The sequence below is a fragment of the Pteropus medius genome, unplaced genomic scaffold (assembly GCF_902729225.1).
Source record: "Pteropus medius unplaced genomic scaffold, Ma_sr-lr_union100, whole genome shotgun sequence".
NCBI lineage: Eukaryota > Metazoa > Chordata > Mammalia > Chiroptera > Pteropodidae > Pteropus > Pteropus medius.
This window is the reverse complement of record NW_024340696.1, coordinates 19276583-19299926: the sequence shown is the minus strand read 5'-3', so window position 1 is coordinate 19299926 and position 23344 is coordinate 19276583. Positions and strand designations below refer to the sequence as shown.

Below are 23344 nucleotides of genomic sequence, written 5' to 3'. Positions count from 1 at the left end.
GCAGGGCCTCTCACCTTCCCGCAGTGCCGACACTTGCCATCCTGGCGTCGCCTGTGTACCCAGTGGTGCCGCACAAATGTTGGCTGGTGGAGGATGAGAAGTATCATTGGAGTGAGCGAGGGGTGGAGGGAACAAGCCCTGAGCATGGCCTGCTCCCCTCACTATAACAGTGATGAGGGGAGGGGCTGCAAGAAGCTCTCCACAGTCCTGTGCATTAAGTGAAGGAGCCAAAGACTTCTTTGTGGCCTGGAGCAGGGCTAAGGCTCAGAGGAGGCACAGGGAGGCTTGTGGTGCCCCACCACCCCACCCCAATCTGCAGGCAGAGCCAGCCAGGCCTTCGCCTTTGAAATGGTCTCAGGGCCTCATCCCTTCCACCTCCTTGGGCCCCAGAGCAGCCTAGAAGCTGAGCGCGCTGGCGGTGCTTGGGAGACACTACAGAGAAGTCCACTCAGGAAACTTGGGGTCTCCTTGCCCCTAAGCTATCTTGGGCACTTACCTCACGAACATTCCTGGAGCCTGATTCACGGAAGGATGGCTTACAGCGGAAATTTATCTGTGAAAGATTGCAGTGACCACCAAAACGTCAGAACCTCCTTTGGGGTCAGGCATATGGCCACCCCCTGCAGGAAAGGGTCACTCAGAGTCATCCTTGCAAGCTAGGGATAGCCCCAAATCATCCTGCGAGCCTTCAGAATGTGAGATACCTTTTCTCAGAGGCCTTCTGCATCCTGCCTCCTCTCCACTAGCCAGAAAGAACCTTTCCTTTCTCTACCCAGTATCTTGGAGTGGGAGAGAGACTGGGAGTTTACTGTCCATCTCCCCCACTAGAATGTCGCCATGGTTTCCTCCTCCTATGTTTTTTTCCGTGAACTCCAGCACTCCCAACCTAGGCACATGAAGGCACCCTGGTCTTGCCTGCAGACTTGTGCTGACCAGTTCCTGGAGACTTTCAGCTAATTTGTGGAACCCTGGTTTGATTTTCACTTTACGGGGTGGTGATGGGTCAGTAACACCTGGGGCTGCATTTGTTTCTATTTTCCTAACTGTCCCCACTTCAGCCTTAGCAAAGTTATAGGGAAGCCTCATCTTATGAGTCAGGAGTTGGGGGATACAGCCACAGCAGCCTTGTTCATACCATTCACAGTCCTCCAGGCTTTCCTGCATGCTGGTCTGTGTTTCTACTGCCTGAGGAGCCCTCCTGCCCTCTGCTTGGATCTTTCTGCTCAGTGTTCTTGCCACCTCCCTCTAGAAACACGGGGCCCAGACATGCCCCCAGCTGCAGACACACTGTGGACATTTGGCTTTGGGAAAAGGTCTGTATAGTAGCAGTGTGTAAGGGACAGAGACTAGCTTTGACACAGGACTGAGCCAGCCACAGCTGAGTTATGAAGCTTCAGCAAGGCAATGGCTCCTTCTAAGTGTTAGATTGGATACTGATAAAATGGCATCATAGCCATCATTCATTAATTCTTCCTGTCGAGTAACAGTCAATATGCCCCACTCTGTGCCAGGCTTGTTTTGGGCAACAGGGATATAGCAGCTAATAAAGGGGGCAGCCAAGATTCGAATGCAAGCATTTCGGATTCAGGGTCCTTGGCTCTTCACCACCACACTCACTGGGGTGTTCCTGGCAGGCGATGCTGGTGTAATACGAGTATGTATGGACAGACACACGTGTGTGCTCTGAGAGGCTTCAGCACCCGAAGGGGAGGGGCAAGAAAGGCTGAGCAACCACACTCACCTTCTCCAGCTGTTCAATGCAGGGAGTGTGCACCACGATCTTGCAGGCTGCACACTTTCTCCTGGACACTGATTTCTGCTGCAGGAAAGAGAGGGCCCCTGAGGCACCAGGTAACTCCATCCCTGGATGCTGCTCCAGGGCAGGCAGAGAAATTCTCCCATCTGCACCAGCACAGCTGCCCTCTGTGTGTACCAGGAACCCCCAGTACTGGCTCCTGGCATCAGGACACAGCTCCCATTTCTCTCACCATCCTCAGGCAGCCCACAGCAGGGGGTGCTCAGGTGAGAGTCTTGCTCCTTCTTTCCCCTGGAGGGGCTGCAAGCCATTCAGCCAGCAGGGGTCAGCCTACAGGCTTCTAGACCTGGCTCCACCACCAGGGGGCAGCATGCCACACACAGCTTACTCACCAGCATCTTAGCTACACAGTACTGCTCCCCAACATAGCAGAAGTCCCCTGACACGTTGGTCTCAAACCAGATGTGCTCCCCATACGTCGCCGACTCCTAGACCGTGGGATGAGCATGCTTAGCGCACACCTGCCACCTGGCTCATTAATCAGCCCTGCCCTGGCCCACCAACCCTCTTTCCCCCAAAACAAACTTGCTCTAGCCACCCTGATCTACTTTGCTCCATCCTGTTTCCTCACTGTCCCTACTACTGAAGGCATGGCTCAAACATGGCCACCCCCCAGGAGGATCGCCCTGACCCCATAGGCCCATGGGTTCCTCTCGCAGCCGCCCACAGCACCTCCACCCCCATCTGCTCCTGTGGCCCAGAGCCCAGCAGGGGCTGGTACCCTTCTGCCCCTCCCAGCACCAGCCACTCACGCTCCAGTCCACAGTGCTCCGGATCTGCCGCTCTGGCTCGCTGCACAGGGCCCCGGGAGCAGGAGCAGGGGGTGCCAGGTGCTGGAGGCCTGACTTGGTGATGGCTTTCCTACAGAAGAGGAGACAGCTGAGGCCAGCTGAGCGCTTGGTGACTCAGCTTCCTTCCCCTCTCACCTGGGACCTCTGCTCTCACTGTGACCTCAGACCTCAACCCAAGGCCAAGATAGGGACAGCAATAGGGAGGGTAGATGACCCTCTACAGCAGCCTGAGACTCTGAGAGGATTCCTGCAAGACACTCATCCCTCCTCACAGCTTTTGGGGTGCACTGTTCTGAAGTGGGGTGCCCTCAGGCCAGACAGCCTTGAGGCCCTTGCTCCATGCCAGCCGGCTTGGAGGCTGTATTGCTCGCCCTGCCAGCCGCAGCTATACCTACGCGAGCAGGGCGCTCCACGTCTGGGGTCCGGCCGACTTGCGCCGCAGGGCTACCTGGCGCCTGCGGGAGAGGGGGCGCACACAGGCGGGCATCGCAGGGCCAGCTGTGGTGCCTGAGGCTCTTCGGCTCCCAAGGCCAGGGTGCTGGCTGAGGCGCCGATAGCAACCATGCAGGCCCCAGAGGGCGCGGTCGTACACCACATCGGCAGGGAGTAGGTGGGAGGAGGCTCGGCGCAGACAACGAGGCACGGGCAGAAGGGGCCGGATGCCCCGGTACGGGGGTGACCCTGGTCTCTTGGTGCCTTGCTGAGTGGAACTCAACGCTGCAACTTTCACATCCTCCTCCTGGACCCCTTCCTTTTCCTCCTCCTCCTCCTCTTCACTCATGCCTACAAGCTTGGCCAACGGCAGGGGTGCACCCAGAAGCTGTGCCCCCACACTGGCAGGCGGTAGGATGGGCACCTCATCCACGGTGAAGCGGGGGTTGCAGGCGGGGGGTGCAGTGCTGGATCGGCGGCGGCTGGTGCCCCGGGCCCGCATCCCACAGCCCAGGAGGCAGCCCTGGACCTGTGCACTGGAGCGGCGCCGCTGGGCTAGCGAGGAAGAGGCCTGCCCAGCTGGGGAGCGGCGCCGGGCCTTGCCCGTGGGCAGCCCCACACCGCTGGGACGCCGCTGCCCCTCTCCAGGGCCTGGGGCCTTCCGCTGGAAGTGTCTCCTAAAAAAGGTCGCCATGTAGGGACAAGCGGGTGGCTGTTGGGCAGAGACCAGGGGCATCAGCTGGCCAGGCCATGGCCCACCCTGTGCCCAGGAGCCCAGTCACAGCCTCTGCCGTTTGAGCAGAGACACTTGGGGTGGGGGAACTATGGCCTCTGACTCAGTAAATGGGGTGTTTGAGGGAACCAGAGAATTATCAGGGGAGCCCACATTTACCACTGTTGGAAACACTAGCGTTGTCCCCAGTTATACCCCTTGCCTGCCCCAGGAGTAATGGGTAGGAGGGGCTTCCGGCTACCCATCCTGGCTTATCCTGTCCAGGCACCATAATCCACAAAGTCCTGGCCTAAAAGACTTAGACTTGCTTGCCTGAAGCTGATAAAAAGAAAAAGGAAACTGGAAGTCTGGAGTCCTGGGTTCTAGCTCGGAGTTGGCCTAGACAGACTGAGGGGCCAAGGGCAAGGCTTTTCCTCTCATCAGGCCTTTGTTTTGCACCCACATAAGGCAGGGACATGGCACAAACCAAGCCATGGTAATAAAACAAGGTTCTTTGAAAAGAAACAGTCCTGACAAGACCCCCTGACTCTCTTAGCCCCAGTCCTGGGGTCAGGCTGAGACTGGCACCTAGAAATGGAGAGGGTCTGACATTTGCCTCACAGATCAAAGGACCCTGGGGAAATAAAACACTCAGAGACCTGGAGAGGCAGCCGCACAGGGAGAGAAGCCACCCCAGTCTTCACCCAGGGGGGCTCTGTATGGGAAGCAACGAGAGGCTTGAGCCAAGAGAAAGCCTTCCGGATTCTGCGTGTGAGCGCATGCCTGTATGTGTCTCTGAGGGACTGAAAGTAAGAACTTTTCTGGAACTAGACTGCTCTGTCTCACCCTACTGAAGAGGTACAGTACAGACATCATCCCATGTGTGAAAGTACTGCGTGATGTCTGAAAACCCTCCTAGCTCTGTCGCTGAGGGTGCCTGTGAACTGTACCTTGTCCTAGGGGCCAATGCTAGAAGCCCCAAATCTCACAACTGCAAACTGAGCTGCCCTGAGCCACCTCCAGGGAGGGAGGGCCCTTGGCAACCATCCCTGCTCAAACCATCGCCCCTTGATTGGTCTTGAACATGTGCTCTGCTTCCTTTGTCAGCTCACCTGCTCCTGCCACCTCTTCTTCACAGGCCACTGCGATCACCTGTGCCCTCATCTCTCCCTAACAGTGGAGGAAGAGCAGGAAGCCTGGCAAGGCTTGGTGGGGGCAATGCCTTGGAGCGCCCAGGGGTGCCTGTGTCACTCCATCAGATGCTCTCCAGGGCTCTGCCAGCCACAGGGAGGTCCAAGTCATGGCCGTGGGGCATCTGCCTGGGGTTACAGGAGAAATACTTTTCCCTGCTGAAGGTCTGGCAGAGGTTAGGCATGGTGGGTGGAAGCCCTGGAAAAACAGCGGGAGATGAGGCGCTTGAGGAGTCAGGCCTCGCTGCATATCTATCGTCTACTCCTCCCACCCACCTACCTACCCACCCGCTTTGATTTTCTACTGCCCCATGGGTCTGAGAAGGCAGCGTCAGGCCAGAGCCTGGATGGGTGCAGGGATACTGGAGGGGAGGCAGATGCGAGCCAAGGTGTCTGAGCTCCTGTGATCAGTGAGGAGTGGAGGCTGCCATTCTTGGGGGAGCAGTGTTTGAGACCCGGCTCTTGTTCTCTGCCTGTTATAGTCCCAGTCCCTGCAGGTGATAGGGAAGAAGGCAGGAGGTAAGCTCTGTGGGTGACCAGAGGAGAGCGCCTTTGGCTGCCTCCTAAAATCAATATCATCCTGGCTAACATTTACTGAGTTCCCCCAAGTGTCAGGCACTGGGCTGAGCTCTTTACAAACATGTATATCATTTAATAAGCCATAGTAACCCTAAATAGGTATTGTTTCATGCCATGTTCCTGATGGGAAACTGAGGCACAAAGAAGCAACTTGCCCGAAGTCCACAGCTAGTCAGTTTAGTGCCAATGCTGGAACCCAACTCTATGTGAAGGCAAAGCCTGCACTCCAGAGATGCTGTAGGGAGTAGGGTCTTTCCTCTTGGGCCACGAGGCTGAGACTAAAGTGGGACGGGGTAGGGAAGGGAACCATAATAAGAACCATAATGGTCCCATTTACTGAACACCTACTAAGTGCCAGGCCCTGGGCTGAGCACTTTAAGTTACCATCTCATCGGATCCTCGCCACAACCACGTGAGGCAGCAGGACGAATGGCTCCGTTACAGAGATGACGGAGCCAAGGCTTGAAGAGGTAGAGCAATGTGCCCAAGGCCACACAGCTGGTCAGTGGCAGAACCAGGACCTGAACGCTGGTCTCCTTGACTTAGGGTCTGCTCTGCACCTAGGAAGAGGAGCCTGAAGGCCCAGCTGCCCACTGCTGCCAGGGCACTGGCTTGCCAGCATTCCCCCACGGTGTCAGCTTTCTCCGCCCGTCTGGTCAGGCTGCCCTGTGACAGCTGCCCAGCCTGGAGGAGATTAGTCACCCGGACATACCGCCTGATGCTAGTGTCGCCCAGAAAACAAAAGGCCACAGTTAGGGGAGGGGGAGGTGCTGCAGGCACTCTGTGGGCGGCCGTGAGGGCTGGGCCCGGCCTGCTGCCCCTGAGCCCCACAGACAAGAGAGGCCAGAAGGATGAGGTCGTCTACACGTCTTGCCTCACAACAAGGGGCCAGCTTAGGGGTGCTCCCACAGTGCTCTGGCCCGCACATTGCCGGGCAGCCCCAGGTCCATGTCTGTCTAGGTACAGTCACTCAGAGATGGGAGCAAGGCAGGCCAGGACAGTGTTGTGTGACCATGTGCCAAGCTGTCCGTTCACAGGCCTCAGTTTCTTTATTTGTCCAAGGAGGCTGTTAGCCTGGCTGATTTGACATTTTATGACAAGCTCTCCTACCTGGCACCTAAGTCCCTATGTTCCAAATACCCCCTTCCCCCAGACGCTATGCTTCCTGTTCCTCTGGTCTCCATAGAAACCTCTGTCCTCTGGTCAGCAACTGCCTGACCTCTGACTTTTTTTATCTCTGCTGAGGCTTCTCCAGGGTCTGGTCAGAAGCCCAGCCTGGCCTCAGGCCTGTCCCAGCCTTTTTCCTGCCTGGACCTGGAGCCTTTTCCCATAGCACAGCTCTGAGCAGTAGCTTCTTCTCACCTCATGCCGTCACCTTCAACACACCATGAAGTATGTGTAAAGGTCACTGAAGGAAGCCCCACAGGGTTCTGATACCAGCAGCAAAGCAAACTGGCTGCCCTCCAGCCTCTCAGTGGAGGGCCTGGGGGAAGCCTCTCACACCCAGAGGGGACAGGCTGGGAAAGGGCTCATGGGCTCCATCAACCTCCAGCTAGCTTTTGGGGGCCTAGGGAGGACAAAGGAAACTACGGGAGACACACATATGGTAGTATGTGGCCATGCACCTTTGATAAAGAGCAGTGAATGTGGCTGTGGGCAGCTGAGCCATGGCAGCTGCCAGTGGGGGTGAGCAGCATGTGTGCTCCAGCTAGAAAGGTCAGGACTCTTCACTTCCCAGCCTAGACTATCTCGCACTCTGTTAGTTCAAGTGGAAAAGCCCAAAGGCTTTGAAATCCTGCATCTGCCGTTGCTTTCCTGGACTGATCGATTAACGTTCTGAGTCTCAATGTCCTCATCTATAAAATGGGGATGATACCACCCTAGTTCAGAGGGTTGGTATAACAGACGTTCTGGTGAGAAGATGGTATAAAGTACCTGATGATACGACACCTGGCAGAGAGAAGGGGTGTGGCAGGGCCTACACCCACAGCAGACACAAGGCGTGTGGAGTTTGTCTCTGCCCACGGTGGGGGTGGGAACCCAGAAAGGGAAGCAGGAGTACCCAGGGTGGCCACCACCTACCACATGAGGAACAGAACCTGGCAACCAGAAGTACCTGGGTGTCTGCTCATACTGTGAGGACTGTCCTCTGTCTCTGGTGCCAGGCCTGGCCCCCAGGGACTCCTCTGCCTCTAGAGGTGCTTGAACAGGACTCCCTGTGGGGTTAGCCAGAGTGCTAATTCCATGCTGTGAGCAGGGCCCCATTCCCAGCAGCCACAGAGCAAGGGCCTGGAGCTATCTCCCCAAGGGGCTGCTGCTCAGAAGCCACCTCTGGCTGCTGTGCTCCCAAGCGGGGACAGCAGCAAGGCAGGATCCCAACTTCTCCAAATCTCTACTCACTAAGGGGATCCTGCCAAAACAAAACAAAACAAACAGAAGTGCATAGCGGGGAGCAGGTGGGCCTGCATGGTAAAGGAGACTAGGCCAGTAATGTTGACCTCCAAAGGGTCCGCCCTGGGTGAGGGCAGGCGGCCCACCTACACTTTCCCTTTTCCTTTCTTTTTCCATCAGCTTCAGGAGCCTCTTCTAGGGATAGTAGTGCCTGGGCCCACCCGGATCCACCCCTCCCCAAACCCACCCAGACAGATACAGAAGAAAGCAGAAGGCAAGGGTTGGGGGAGCCCCCTTTGACCTGATCTGGAAGGCAGGGTTGTAGGCAGGAGGTGGGCGAGCTGGTGGGGGCTGGGGTCCCCGTGGGCAGGCGAGCCCCCGACTCTGGCTCCAGCTCCAGGCTGCCGGGCTCTGGCTGAGCAAGTCCTAGTTTGGAGAGCGAGCTGCTGTGGCTGCTCCTCTGCCCCCTCCCCCTCGCCGCCCTCCTCCCCCCGAGCCTGAGACAGCCGTTATGAAAATAACCCAATTGGTAACCGACTGAACTTCCTCTCCCAGCAGTGGCTCCCGGCCCTGCAGTAAGCAGGCAGCCGGTGGGCGGACACACCCACAGACACACACACACACACACACACACATGCACGCACGCGCGCACGCACCACACACGCAAGAGTCTTGCTTCTTGGCTTTAGCTCCCCAAAGTCCCAGAGCCTGGGTAAGCGACTGCCCAGTAGCCTTCTCTTCACCTGGCGCCCCTTATAGCACAGCCCCTGCCTCAGCTCTGGGGGTGGCGGGGACGGGGGTGGGGTCTGGGTGAGGGGGTAGTGGTCTGGGGAGGAAGTAGTAGTGGAGGTCAGGCCAGCTTCCCTCTCTCCTGGCTACCTAACACCTTCTTACATCCTCTGAACAGGTTTTCTGGGATCTGGGAAAGCATCTGAGATAGCTAAGCACTGGCTTGACAAAATAACCACAAAAATAAATATCTGTCAAGGGTTTCACAACTTACACTTTTTTACAAGCATTATCAGATAGGAAGCTTATAATTCCCCTTCAAGAGCAGCATTCTAGTCCTAGCTGAACAACAGGACACCCAGAGGGTCGTGGAGGCAAGTGACTACCTATAACTCAAAAGTGGCTGAGCTGGGATTCCTGACTCTGTGTCTCCCAGTCCTGCTGAGGGGTCCTGTCAGAGCTGCCTGGCTTGTATTCAGGAGAGACCAGCCCATGTCACACCCAGAATGCCTTCCTCCTTATGCTCCTGGCTCCCTAGGGACTAGAGTGGCAACTCTCAAACTTCCTGGTCCTAGGAGCCCCTTACACCCGTAAAAATTAAAAAGATCCCAAGAAGGTTTTGTTTATGCAGGTTATAGCTACTCATATTTACCATATTAAACATTAAAACTGAGAAATGTTTAAAATATTTATTAATTTGTTTAAAAACAATAAGCCCATTACATGTTAATATAAATCACATACTTTTATGAAAAATAAACTATATTTTCTAAAACAAAAAAATTAGCAAGAAGGGTGGCAAGTTTTAAGTTTTGTGAATCTCTTTAATGGCTGCCTCAATAGAAGACAGCTAGGTTTTCATGACTCCCTTTGCCAGACAATCTGTTGCGATATGTTCTGAAGTACATGAAGAAAATTCTGCCTCACGCTGACAAGTAGTTAGAAAAGGAAGGGGTATTTTACTAGCTTGTTCAGGCAATTACAGGTAATCTTCTTTGCTACTATACCAAAATATGACACGTGGTACTTTCTTAAAGGTTAGTGGCTATGTGGAATGTGAAACTATACCAATGAACTTTTCACTGGTCCATCTTGCATTCTGAATCTTGTAACAACAAGTATTGGTCTTTGGAAAATATTGGTTTACTGAGTTATGCAGATCTTCCAAGTGTTGACACATTTCATTATACAGTATCAAAGAAATCACACTTGCTAACATTACTACCAATCTCATTAGAAAACTCCTTAAGTCTTGGGAAGTTGTCAGCCTCTAGATAGTGGATACAAGGTTTCCAAAATTCTGATTTTCCCTCGCAAGTTCAAATTTTATTATCAATACTAAACACTGATACCATTTTTGATCTGACAAGCTCATTTCATTCATTTTGAAAAAATGTCTACCAAATAGCCAAGCTGAAAGTTTTGTCTGCCAGGTGTTCTTTCAAGTTAAAATAGTATTCCTTAAAAAAAGTGACTAGTATAGCTTGTAACCCACAAAAGTGCTTTTCAAGATATCCACCATGGTTTAAAGTGCCTTATCTATGTTTCACAATTCTTCACAGAATATTTAAAAAGACACACACTCGAGGGTCTGGGCTTCATGAAATTAATACCTTTATTGTATTTTTGCCCCTGTTGTGAGCATGGGGTCAGGAGCACAGTGGCTAACAGTTCGTGTGGGGGCCGCTGCCTTGATCTGTGCTGAGGTTCCAGCAGTTCCACTCACCATTGCTTTGGCACAATCAGTACAAATGTTAACACGGTGAAAAGGGCCTGAACCAGGGCAGCTCTGAAAGTACTATTATGAAAATAGTTTTGACCTCACCAATCCTCTGAGAGTCCAGCCTCACCTCCCCCAGACCATACTCTGGGAACCACTAATTCAGAATGAATTCCAAATCGTCCAGTCTGGCAAATGTGGCTTCTGCGGTGTGGCACTAACTTGGCCTCCTATGCCTTGACACAAACCCTTGGTTCTAACCAACCCAAGCTATTCTCTGCCCCCCAATCTGGCTGTGCCTGAGCTCACTGCTGTGCCCCTGCGCATGGCCTATCTTCTGCCTGGAATATTGGCCTCCTTCCCCACTCTATATCACAATCCCACCTGCTCATAGCTGCCTTGGCCAAGAATACACTCCTCTCACTGATAGCTTCACACCACCCCCACCCACGTGGCTCCTCCGCCACTAGACCCCTGGAAGTCCTGATACTTTCAAATCCATACGCTTCATTCCTCTCACTCACCGAACCACAAGCTCCTGTGGGGCAGGGACCAGGTCCAGTGTATCTGGGCATGCCCAGCTCAGTGCTAGCACTGAGTCCCTGTTTACTGCGATCAGCTCAGGAGGAAGGAACAGGGAATTCCGTGGAGGAGGGGCCAGAGCCATAAGGGAAGAGAAGGGCTTCCTCCACTTTGGGTACTGCACCTAAGGGCTGACCACAAGGCCCAGACTGCCCAGACCACTTCTCTTTGCTGGGCACAAGGGGATGGCAACAGCCTTTGTTTTATCAGTTACCTTCCTCTCTTCTCCAAAAGATCCAAAGAGTTACAACTGAGGTCCCAACTGAGGTGCCATTGCCATTGCCACTCCATGTTCTCTATGGCTTTCCTTTTGAACCTGGACCGCAGGATCTGGCCACATGAAGTCACGAGGGGAGGGTGGTGAGAAAGTGGGGGCTGCATCAGATGTGTGGGGGCTGGGCCAGGACGCTAGCTCTGAGCTCCTTGCTGAAACATCCCCAGTCTCCCTTTCATGTTCTGAGTAGCTGTCTCAGGGTCTGGCTCCTGGTAAGCCCTAGAGAATTATTTGTGGAAAGAGTAACTCATTCCTTTAGAGCCTCTCCTCCACGTCATCCTCCCACTGCCACTAGAATTCATTCTAAAGTGTCCCATTACCCTAGATTGGCTCTCTACGGTCAGCTGAGCAAAATGCAAAGACCTGGGCCTGGCAGTCAACAGGCCTCTCAGCATCCTCCCCCATCTCCCTTTCATACTTTTTATATTTTATTTGACAAATAAAATGGCACAGTCTCTGTGCCAGACACTGTACTAAGAGTTTTATAAATATTAATTTAATTTCATAAATATAGTATTATTATCCCCACTTTCTGGATGAGGAAACTGAGGCATAAAGACATAAAATAACTTGCCTGCAGTCATGCAGCTAGTAAGTGGCAGAGCTGAGATTCCAACCCAGGAGCCTGCTCCAGGCCTGAGCTCTCACCCCCTCACTCTCAACCTCTAGCTGCTTCTGTCAAACAAAGCACTGTTGGTCTCCTGGTGCCTGCACATTTGGCACCCGGTTGTCTCTCTACCTGGAACACCATTCCCCTCTTCTGCTTAGTGAACTTGCCTTCATCTATTTCCTCTCGAGAATTGGCTCAGACATCAGCTCTGCTGTAAAGTTCTACCCAGCCCCCTTTCCCAAAGGGTTAGCTGCTCCCACGCTCTGGCTCCTGGCTCTCTGTTATTCTGGGCCATCAGCGCTGGTTTACAAGTCTGTATCCTCCACTAGACTGTGAGGCTCCCCCCTCCACCCCACTAAGCCCGTCCCTGCTCCTAATTGCATCCCCAGGGTCTAGAAGTGCCGGAAGCAGTTTAAAGAGTGAATGGAGGGAAAAGTAAATGGTCTCCACTCAGCCGCATGGATCAAGCTGAGCAAAAGACTTCAGGACAGCACAGTGACCCAGCAGCTGGCTAGCTCCTAAGGCCTTCCTGCCAGCAGCGGGTACACCAGGTGCACAAGTTGCTGGTTTGGGCTGAGTTCTTGTGTCTCAGAGGCACATACTGAAACTGATTCCTGATGGAATGCCGGATATGTCTCCCTATGAGTCTCCCAACCCCCTGCTGGGAGTGTTACAAACCCTCTGCTGGCTCCCTCTTCTCTCGGGACCAGTCCCTCTTGTTGCCTTCTCCTGTGTCTGTAGTGGGCTCCCACTCCTCATCTGCCAGGAGCAGTATTCCTTTTCACCCTTCATTCAAAACTTAAATCCCCCTCTGAAACTTCTGCTGATGTTGCTCCCTCCTCCATCTCCTAGAAGAACTCACAATCAGCTGTCAGCCCCTGAGGCTCCACCTGGCCCCCAAAGCTCCCATTCACCCCGCACAAGGGTTTTTCCTGCCTTTGAGGCAGAAACTGTGCCTCAAATTTCTGAGTGGTCTTTTCTGAGGATTTGGACTCTAAGGTCCACAGGGATTCTGCCTCTGATCATCTTCAGTGGTCCCCAACCTTTTTGGCACCAGGGACTGGTGCTCCCATGAGAACCTAATGCCTGCTGGTCTGAGGTGGAGCTGAGGTGGAGATGCTAGCGCTGGGGAGCGGCTGCAAATACTGATGACGCTTCCTCGCTCTCAGCTCACTCTCACTCGCCTGCTGCTCACCTCCTGCTGTGTCGCCCGTCTCTAACAGGCCACAGACCTACAGGTCCACGGCTTGGGGGTTGGGGATTCCTGACCTATCTGACCTCAAGCCAAGTCTCTTACTCTGAGCCTCAATTTCCTCATCTGATAAATGGGGGTAACACCTACCTTGTCTCTCTTGTGGGACTGTTGCAAGCTTGAAAAAGTGTTTGCGCATAACCAATTTCTCAGTTTACCAAAACTTTGAAGAAAGAAAATAACTCCAGAGACCTAAAAATTAGGACCACCAGTTTGGGGTGCAATCTGGCAACTACCTAAGCTGAAGATATTACCACCCTGTCTATAACCGAGCACTGATGGAGAGAAAACACAAGGAGACGTGAAGGATCGCTTGCAAGGGCAAAAAAACTGCCAAGGACCTAAATGTCCATCAACAGGATATTAAGCAAATAAGCTGCTGGGCAATTACAAAAGGGAATGGTAGATGGCAGTTAAAAGAGTTCACTAATGCTGTTTCAAGATGGTTAAATGTCCAAAACAATATATAGAGAAAAACCTAAACTCAAGATATGCACAGTACACCATTCAAATCAAGAGCGAAACACATACAAAACAGTACTATATGTTGCTATGGATGCATATCTATGTAGGGAAAAATTTTAAAACAGGCATGGGAATTCAAACACCAGAACCAGGATTGTGGTTTCCTTGGGGGAGGGAAACATGGGGGCCTCCAGCTCTGCGTAAAGCAAAGATGGCATAATGGTAACATCTGAGCAAGCTAAGTGGCGGTGTTACATTATTCTGTATACTTTTCTAATTGCAAAATACTTAATGCTTTTAAAAGATTCTTAAGTAATTTTTAAAAAAGACCCCCAGAAGAACAACAGTTCTCTGAGGTTGCCTTGGGCCTTCCGAGGATGGCATGGAACCCTGAGTGTGTTCCTCACACTGTCTCACAGTAGAAGCCCCATGTCTGCAGGGCCAGAAGGAAGGTCTCCCTTTAAAGGATGTCTTGCAGAGGAGGGCAAGTGGGTGGCAGGTTGTGTCAGTGGGGTGTCTGTGTGGGCTGGGGAGCAGGAACCAGCTTGCCCCCTTTCACAACTGCCCCCGCCTCAGTGAAATGTCAGCAAGCTGGGGAAGGGGGGCGGAGAGACAGGCAAGCTGTTAACCTGAGAGATGCTGGGGCGTGGGAGGCGCAGGCCCAGGCTCCCAGACAGCTATTTTGGCATGTGCTGTGATTGGGCTCAGCCCCAGCAGGGGAGAGGCCTCTTTGTGGGAGCTCTGAACTGGCACTCTGCCAGGGACAAGGGGGAGGAGGCCTCTGAAACTGGAGGGGGAGGGCTCTGGGGCCCTCCCTCTCTCTTCAGACCTCTCACCAAGAGGTACTGGGTACAAATGAGGTCCCATGTATTGTGCTGTCCTAAGGCATCTCTCCCCAGGCCAGAAGCTACCCAGTGACCCCTGGGTGATATTGGGGGCTCCTTTAAACATGTCCGGTGCACTTTGAAAGCAAGATAAAAGGTCACAGACTTGCCCCTCCATTCCAGACCCAGCCAGGGAGCCACATGACAACCTGCTTACAACCCAGTCTCCCTACTCAAGGGTCTCCTGCAGCCCAGTATTGCTCCTCCTGAAGTTAGGATCCTGGTGGCAGTTTTCCTGGTGGTCCAGGAGCAGATCACTTCGTGGGTCTTACTCCCACGTGAGACAAAAATCTCTCTCACTGAATCTCATGGAGCCCACAAACCTCTTTTCAGGCTCCACCAGCTTAGGGATGGGAAAATAAAGGAATGAAAGAAAAGAGTGCTAGTAAGCAGGGCAGCCTGGTGTAGTGGAAAGATCCTTGGGTTTGGGCTCCAGTGAGAGCTGCGCAATCCTGGGCCATGCCCCGATCTCTCCAAGCCTTGGTTTCTCATCTGTAAAATAGGAATAAAACCAACTACGAGGTTGTTGTGATTACTTGAAATTGATGGATTGATAAGCTTCTGGCAACGGTTAGCTGCCCAAGAAAGATGAGCGAGCACACCACTCACCTGGATGCAGGGGAGTACGGGGTGGGGAGATAGCAGTGCCCGTCTCAGCCTCCCTGTCCTCTCTCTGGGCCACAGAGCCCTTGGTCTCACTCGAAACTCCTCTCCATCACCTAACCTTGTTTCTGGTGTCTCAGCCAAGGAAGAAGGCAAAAAGGTACAACTGCAGAATGACAGGTCCTCGTGGGCATTTGCTCACTGCTCTGGCCTACCCTTTCCCCACCTGAAACTGCCTTCCAAGGCTCCCACCTACTACTGACCTACTACCAGCCAGGCCATGCTGAGAACCATGGGGGTGGGGAATCAAATTGCAGGCTCTATGTGGGGCTGATACCTAAGGATATCAGGGGCCCCACACATGAAACACAGAGGAAGCAATCCAGGGGAGCAAGAAATGAGTGCTTGGCACCACCCAGAGGTGCACACTACTAATCCCACCCAAGAACAAGGGGAGCTGGTGAGCCTACATGCAGGTGTAACAGTAGATGCAGGTATAGTACATCCCTCTTCTATCCCCACGCCCACCCCACCCCCAATGCTGACTTATGGAACTGCTCAGGTGGCAGCAGCAGCCTTCAGGATGACAGGTAGAGGGCAGGCTGAAAGGTTCCAGATGAGGAATTTTCAGAGAGCAGAGGCGGCTTTGGGGTTCTGTGATGTGGTTCAAACTGACATGACCCTAGAGTTAGGGAACCCCTTGGCCCAGTCAAAGACACCTCACCAGGCCTCAACCTTCAGGGAGGAGGAGGGGTTAGAACAGGTAATGCGGAAGCTCTTGCTCAGCCTGCCTTCTGCTGAATTCTGATTGGCTCCACCCTGGCAGCCAGAGTATCAAGTAACTCACCAGTAGGAGGTGTCTATGGGTCCACCCACAGTAGGTCTTTGGTGCAAGTGGACTAGCAGAAAGAATCTCTCTTCCCCTACCCTTCCCACAATGGTGGCTGTCGCCCCCTTGTGTTGCTCTAGGATACTGCAAAGCAAGTTCCCTCATCAGCTTCTGGACCTTGAAACTCTCTCTCTTGCCTTTGTTGGGGTACAGGGACCCGACCTCTGCTTCTCCTAGGATCCAGCACAGGCCAAGCCTCAGGGCCAGTGTGCCCACTCACCTCCACCTCTGTTTAGGTGGCGACTGGTGACTTCTGGAGAGGGCTCTAGGAAGCCCAGGAGAGTAGGTCTGTTTCTCTCCCCCCAGCCCCCTTCCAGCTGCCCAGAGCCTAAGCTTTCTCTGACTAGGACCACTCAGTCCTTCCTCTGTCCTTGACTGGAGGACACCCACTCTCATGCTCTCTTCTGCCAATTTGAGAGTCCTGGATGGCTCCGCATCCTAAGAGTTCATCTTTCCAGAATATGGCATGGAAAGAAAATGACACGAGTTGCCCAACCATTCCTGGACCTGTAAGCTAGAGACAGGTGGGTGTGTGGCAGCGGAGGGAAGACAGAGTCCTACCCTAATTCCTGATCTTGGCCAGCTCCACACTGGCACATGTTGTTTGAGGAGCTGGCCAAGTGGGGTGAACGGATGCACAGCTCAGCCACTGAGGTCCCTTTTTCTTCCCAAACTGGTGTGAACCCAGGGACTGTCTTGTACCCACCTCCCTTGGCCACCTGGGCTGCTCCCAGTATTAGCTTGAGCAAGACAAACCACTCAGAGAGACTCCTTTTCCTCTAGGCATCTCAGTGCCATGGACAGGGATTCTCGTTTCTGAGCGTGAGGCGTCCCTCAACACGTCCCTCTCAGTTATTGCAAAACCAACCCAGACCAGGGCTGCTTCCACTCAGGCTGCCCAGCAGGCACCCTCTGCCAGCTTAGACTTTGGGATCATGTTCACTTGGGGCAATGTGGCATCACCTCTAAAAGGGACCTATTGTCTTAAACTTGTTCCACAGGTGCATTTCCTGCCCTCTGAGAACTACGGACTTTGAGCACTAAAGAAGGGCAGGGGTGGCAGAGCCAGTGCTCAGGCTCTGAAGGAGCTCTGCAGGCCAAGGCGCTTTATGTCGAGATGTGTAAATTGCCAGGGAATTACTGATGCCCCTAGAGTGCAAAACCAGCTAATCCACAAGCTGTGTGACCTGCCCAGGGTCAGGCTGCCAGGACTGGGCCAAAGGATAAGCAAGTCTTCCCTCCAGGTGGGCCCTGGAAGAGGAAGAGGAAACAGAATTAACATCCCTCTCTTCTGACTGACCACCCCTTAGGCCAATGGAATCTGAATGGTAAGGATAAAGGAAAAGCCAGACTCTGGGACTGGGGCCTAGCCGGCACCTTCTCTCCCAGGAGGGGGATGATGGTTCCCAGCAAGGATAGGTACGGCAGAACGGAGCTGGGGAAAATCATGACTCAGCTTTGTTTCTTACTTGGCTAAAAAAGGGGAGATGACAAACTGCTCCCCAGATTACAAGATGGTGAAGTCAGTTGTGGGGAGCTGAGGCTGGCTTTAAGGAGAAGTCTCTTAAGTAGATTCCAAAGAGGCTGCCATTCAGAGACTGTTCTACCTGACTGGAAAAGGGAGGCAAACATGATGCCCAGGTACCATCGCTCCCGCCCCCACCCCCGCCAAGCCCACAGTGGAGACGCTAATTGATTATAGAACTCTACCACTGAGCCAGGATCCAAATGAAGACTTCTCAACATGTCTTTCGTGGTCAATACCCAATCTATGTTATCCTTGATGCTCCCTTCTAGCCACTGTCTATTTGCTTATCAGGCCCCTCCCATACACACCTCAGTCCCAAGATTTGAGGTGTGTATGGGAGGGGAGGGGAGCAGGATGGGGAAATTGCAAAGGGTGGACACCCAGCCAGAAGAAAGAGACAGGTTAAAAATGAGCATGGAGCCTGGGGGAAAGATGGAGCGTTAGTTCCAGGTGGAGCACTAGGGACTTTTACCTGAGACTGGCAACCAGTAAAGGTGGCAGGACCAAATAAACAGCATTAAATGGGCAGTGCCTAGAGCAGGTGCGTTGTTACAAATGTTTGTCCCGGTGCCCTCCAATCAGAGAAAGGGGAGGGAAGTCAGTCCCAGTGGGCATCCGATTCTCTGAGCTCCCACTGCCCTCTCCTTGACTCTACTGGGTTCTCCAAATAATTCGTTTCTGAATGTCTCACTGCCAGAGCACAGGGCTACTACACAGGGGACACTCCTTACATGCTTCTGGAGGTGCTGTTCGATTTTCTTCTCATTAAGCATCCTACTGGATCACTTAGCATCCCCAGAGTGATGTAATATTGTGGTTCGCAAACTTAGTAGCACATTAGAAACACTTGAGAAGAGGTAAAAAAAACCCATCAGGCTCCACCTCCAGACCTGATGAGTCACACAAGCCAAGGGTAAGATCTAGGAATCTATTTCCTGAAGCTCCCTAAGTCATTGTGATGTTCTGTTTGGGAAGCTAGTACAGAGAAAGGGATGTGGGTTTTAGAATAAAAATATAGTTCAGTCTCTATATCTGCCCCTTACTATGTGACTCTGGACAAACTACTTATATTTTTTGAGCCTCTGTTTTTCTCATTAATAAAAAAAAAATGGAGAAATAACACCTATCCTGCTTATTTTAGAGACTTATGTAAAGCAGGGGTCCCCAACCCCCGGGCCATGGACCAGTACCAAGATGAGTGGTGAGCGAGCGAAGCTTCATCTGTATTTGTAGCTGCTTCCCAGCGCTAGCCTCAGCTCCACCTCAGATCATCAGGCATTAGATTCTCATGGGAGCATCGGTCCCTGGTGCCAAAAAGGTTGGGGACCGCTGACGTAAAGGTACTTATTGGTTCTCTTCCTTCTTGTTCTTCCTCCTGAAATGTGCCTGAGGTTCATTCCTATATGCACAGACCTGTGCCTTTCAGAAGGGGCACAGCCACAGGTCAGGAGAGCCCAACACTTGGTACCCTGTGGGCAGAGACAGGAAGCCTCCCACGGAGCTCCTCCCTCCCCTTTAGAAGCCTGTGAACACTGGAGGCTACATCCTGCAGAGCTGGGTGTAAACTGCTCCATCTTGTAGGGCTGTGGGTGACAAAACAGAGGTACTGGAAGCTTTGCTCCCTGCCCGGTTTTACATGACATTGAAGCCTGCATGGCTTCGCAAGACCCCACGGAGCTCCATCTGCCAGTGTGACAATCCAAATCTCTGAGTGTGCTTGGCAACATAGGTACAAAGAGCAGGGCCCTGGTCAGGGCAAGGCAGGCAGAGGGTATAGGTCAGCATTACAGAGACGCCAACAGGTGAAAACCGCCCACATTATTGGTGGTAAAGTCTACCCTGGGGAGGGACAGGGTAGAGCTCAGGGAGGCCAAATGCCACAAAGCCTGAGCAACTGAAGGAAAGTGAGAGGGAGGCCTTGGGCAGACTCCAAGTGGTCAGAGTCCAGTTTGAGTTGGCTCTGGGGTCCTTAGCTGATTGGCTGCAAGCTCCTCCACCACTGGAGGGCAGGGGTCAGCCAGGAGAAATGCCAAGGCGCCAGGTGGGGTACTCATGGGGCTCTACCTTCCCTCAGCTTACACCAGGGTTGCACTGGCAGGAAGCACTCCCAGCCAATTTCGCACACATGCCATGGGCTGCCTGCACTCAATCTTTCCACACTCTCCCCCCAGTTCCTCACCAGGGTCCTGGTCAAAGCCCTGTCACAGGCACAAAATGGTGAGATTTGGCGTGCTGGGGGAGGGGGCATGATGGAGCTTGAACGTTTCGCATAGATTCCAGACTGCAGCCCACACGATCCCTTTCCCAGCAAGGGGAGGACTGGAAGAGGGTAGGGGGAGAGATGCCTACTGCCTAGCAGTGATGGATGTTGGGGTCTCCGTGCTAATCAAGAGCACCACCGTAGAAAAGGTGGCCAGACACCCTCGACTCAAAGGAAAGGCTTAAAATGCTGAGCGATTAAATCAGTGACCAGTGCTGCGGGACAAGCATGTGCCCTGACAGTATCAGCGAGGCCACGTTCTGCAGATGTCATGTGGTGGTGGTAGGCAAACTGGCCCCACCGAGGTCCAGGGGGGTGGCGAGGGAGCCCTGTTCTATCAGCGCCAAGAAGGGGTAAGTAACAAGTCATGGGGCTCTACCTGCTGGTGCTAGGGGACTGAGGTGATTCTGTCTTCCTGCTGGAGAGTTGGAAGCTCACCCTGCCTCGGTAACTCGGAGGAGACGCGCTAAGCTGCCACTGCCAGGGAACGACCCCCGCTCGCTGCCAGTGCCGAGACGCTGGGGGATGACCCCCAAGCGGAGCCAACGCCAAGAGAGCCCGTACCGGCGGTGCCCGGGGGGTGACCTCCACTCGGTGTCAGCACCGAGGCGGCTCAAGGATGCCTCCCGGTGCCAGGCGCGCTGTCCGCCCGGTGCCGCGATGCTCGCCCCGCTCACCTGTGACCGAAGAGCCGCAGCCCTGGGAAACGCCGCTTGCTGAGGCGCCGCGGCGCCTTGTCCGGCTCGGGACCCGCGTCGCGCTCGGAGCCGCTGGACGAGGCGGAGGCCGACTCGGAGTCGCTGCTCCGGGCCTCGGGGCTGCCGTCCCGCGGCTCCATCCGGCCCTAGCCCCGGCCGGCGGCGGGCCCGCGGGAGACGCCCATGCCGGGCCGGCGGCCGGGGCTCAACACGCCGGCTCCGCGCCGCCTGCTGCGGCCATGGCGCGCGCTCGCTCTGCCCGCCCCGCGCCGCGCGGCCCCGCGCCCCACGCCCAGGTGCCCGGGAAGCGGCGGCCGCCGCTCCAGGAAGTGCCGCCAGCCGCGGCAGCAGGACCCCGCATAGCTGGCTGGGCTGCTGCCTGCCCGCCGCCAAGCACGCCCCCTCGGCTGCGCCGCGGCGCTGGCCCGCGGCGCCCTCTGCCGGCTGCCTGCTGCGCAGCAACCCGCTTCGGTCTGCCTGAGGGGACCAGGCTGAGGGGGCGGGGCAATCGAGGCCCCGCCTCCACAATCGCTGGTCCGCCTGGATCTCTCTTTGGATTTCACGGAATCTCTGGCCTGACACAGCAGCACTGTGCCCACCCAGACACATACCATCTCTCCCTCCCCTCCCCACCCTCCCTCCCTACCACCAACCTACCCGCTCACTAGTGAACACTCGTGAGGGCAGCGATCACCACCTTCCCTCCCACAGCCACACGGAATAGACACCTCTCTTGCACACCCAGTGCCCGTTCACAGCCACTCACAGAATTCCACCCTTACCCCCTTGGCTCTCCCAAATAACACCGACGGGAATAAAAGTCAAACGATGCTCCCTATACACACAGAACAAACGCACCTCTCACATAATTACACTCACTCATTACTAAAACTGACACTTCCCACCCTAGCTTCTCACACTCAGAAATATATACCAGGACCAAAGTCACACCAAAGTGACCCTCGCACACACCAACAAAGAACATACACATTTCTCATATAAAGTCATCTTTCCACAGCTATTCAGTTGTTTCCAACCCTTTTGCACACTCCTAACAAATAGCATTTTCCCAACATCCAACAGAACCTGCAGATCTATTACACTAGAATCACCTGCATACCTCTTACACACTCGTAAATACATACACATAAGGAACACACTCTCATTCACTGACACACACACCCACACAGATCATACACACCGTTCTCCTATGCACAAATACCCCCCCAGGACACCGGTTGCCACATCTCTTACACATACATCATCCATCAGAAGAAGGCCTCTCAGACACACTCAAACACACCCTAAGGGCAGAAGAGGTTGTCCTCTCTAAAGATAAGGAAAGCAATTGGAACCAGAGCAGTTGCCTGTGGTGGCACAGCCAGCACACGTGCTTGGGAATCAGCAGCTTGGGCAGCCTGTGATAGCTTCTGCTGGGCTGACAAAGGGAGATCAGGGAGCTGGAGTGCGTGGTCTTCTCCCTCCCAAACCCGGACACCCTGATGCCCACATCAGCTGCCCACTATTTCTGTTAGTGCTCCTTTCTGCAAAGGCACGTCTTGTGTCACCTTCAATTCCACCCTCTCCTCCGGGGTTCTGGCAGCTTGTTTTCCAGCCTTAGCCAGCCATGTATAGCCAACAGTGGGAGCTGTGACCTGTGTCAAGCCTGTGATTTTGAGAAATAGCCGGCACACAGAAGTTCAGAACTTTCTAGCTTCCTTAAAGTTTCCTGTGGGCCTGGAGGTCTGACCAGATAGGTGGGGCACTAGCCCTCCAGCCAGCAGCAGATGCTAGGATGGTGAGGAGGAGGGTAATGAAATCCCTGAGTGGGCCTGACACAGTCCTCTTGGGGTCCATGGGCCCCTCTGGGGAAGTTTCCCTATGGTTCTGACCCCAAGCTCTGAGGGAGGAGACCAGAGGCTGCTGAAGACCCCACTGAGTTTGCACAAGGCCTTAGAGCATCCAAGATCCAGTGCCACATTCCTGGGGAGCCTCCTCTTCCCAGATCCCCCTACTGTTAGTGCTCTCAACTTTTAGCTTCCTGCAGAGCTCAGCCCTCCACCACATGCCCCCCAACAATTAAAACATCAGAGCTCCCCTCGCCCTGCCAAGGACTCCTTTGCCTTTATCTGAGCCTCTGCTGAGCTGCTGGACAACCAGTGGGTAACCTCATTTCTGCCACAATGCCCCATTCCAGATAAAAGACTCAGAGAGGGTTGGAGGTGCCCATTCCCCGGGCCACCCTGAATACCTACTGTGTCTGAGGGGCCTCAGCTGGGATCTGTGGCACGTCCCAGGAGCGGTAGCGCCACATCTGCCTCAGTGCCCCCGGCCGCTCCTCTTCTTCCGACCCCAGAGCCTCAGCGGGGCCCAGAGCTGTGGCCTCATCGCAGCCTCCCCCAGTACTGTGGCCGGCCCCCAGTACGCTCATCCTGCCGGCGACTCTCTTCCTCTTTTGGCACTTCCTGACCAGGGGGCCCTGTGAGAGGCCGGCTGACTGCCCCAGTATAGGACCACAGTCCTCGTAGGCACCTTCAGTTAGCTTGGACGGGAGGCTGACTGGCAAGAAGAACTACACGGGAAAGTGAGAGGCAGGTGAGGACAAGCCCAGTCCAGCAGCCAAGAGACAGCCCCAAGAGTCAGAGGCTGCTGCTAGGCAGCCACTAGGCCTGCCCGGGCTGGAATCTGAACCTCGGCTCCAGCCTGGCTTTTCTCTCCATTTAACCTCTCCAATCTTCACCTCTTGGTTCAGCTGTGGTCTCCCACTTCATCATAACTACCGGGGTGGTGCTCAGCCCACACACAACTCTCTCTCCTCGACACCCCTGTGAGCATCGCACCATCTAACAAGTAACAAGGGTCAGGCACATGAGACAGTAGCAGAGTGGAAAGATGAATCATAATGGAGCCAGAAGATGGGGGCTCATGTTTTGTTTCTG

The 23344-nt window shown here is 54.1% G+C and overlaps 1 protein-coding gene across 21 annotated transcripts in view; it reads right to left on the bottom strand.

Moving 5' to 3' along the window:
* The window catches only part of DGKZ (diacylglycerol kinase zeta), a 32172-nt gene extending 9321 nt beyond the window's left edge, over positions 1–22851 (bottom strand). For 2 of the 21 annotated variants that reach the window (XM_039868278.1, XM_039868333.1), the window contains exons 1-6: positions 22661–22851; positions 2569–2677; positions 2149–2244; positions 1742–1819; positions 497–553; positions 15–83 (exon numbers count right to left, since the gene is read on the bottom strand). In XM_039868278.1, coding sequence (XP_039724212.1) covers positions 15–83; positions 497–553; positions 1742–1819; positions 2149–2244; positions 2569–2677; positions 22661–22836 — 585 coding nt within the window. In that variant the 5' untranslated portion in view covers positions 22837–22851. Of the gene's footprint in view, positions 1–14; positions 84–496; positions 554–1741; positions 1820–2148; positions 2245–2568; positions 2678–3002; positions 8139–8212; positions 8338–20384; positions 20735–22660 lie in introns of those variants that run through there. The other 19 variants (XM_039868299.1, XM_039868317.1, XM_039868266.1 and 16 more) reach the window with 16 other exon arrangements.
* Between the last annotated feature and the right edge of the window lie 493 nt (positions 22852–23344).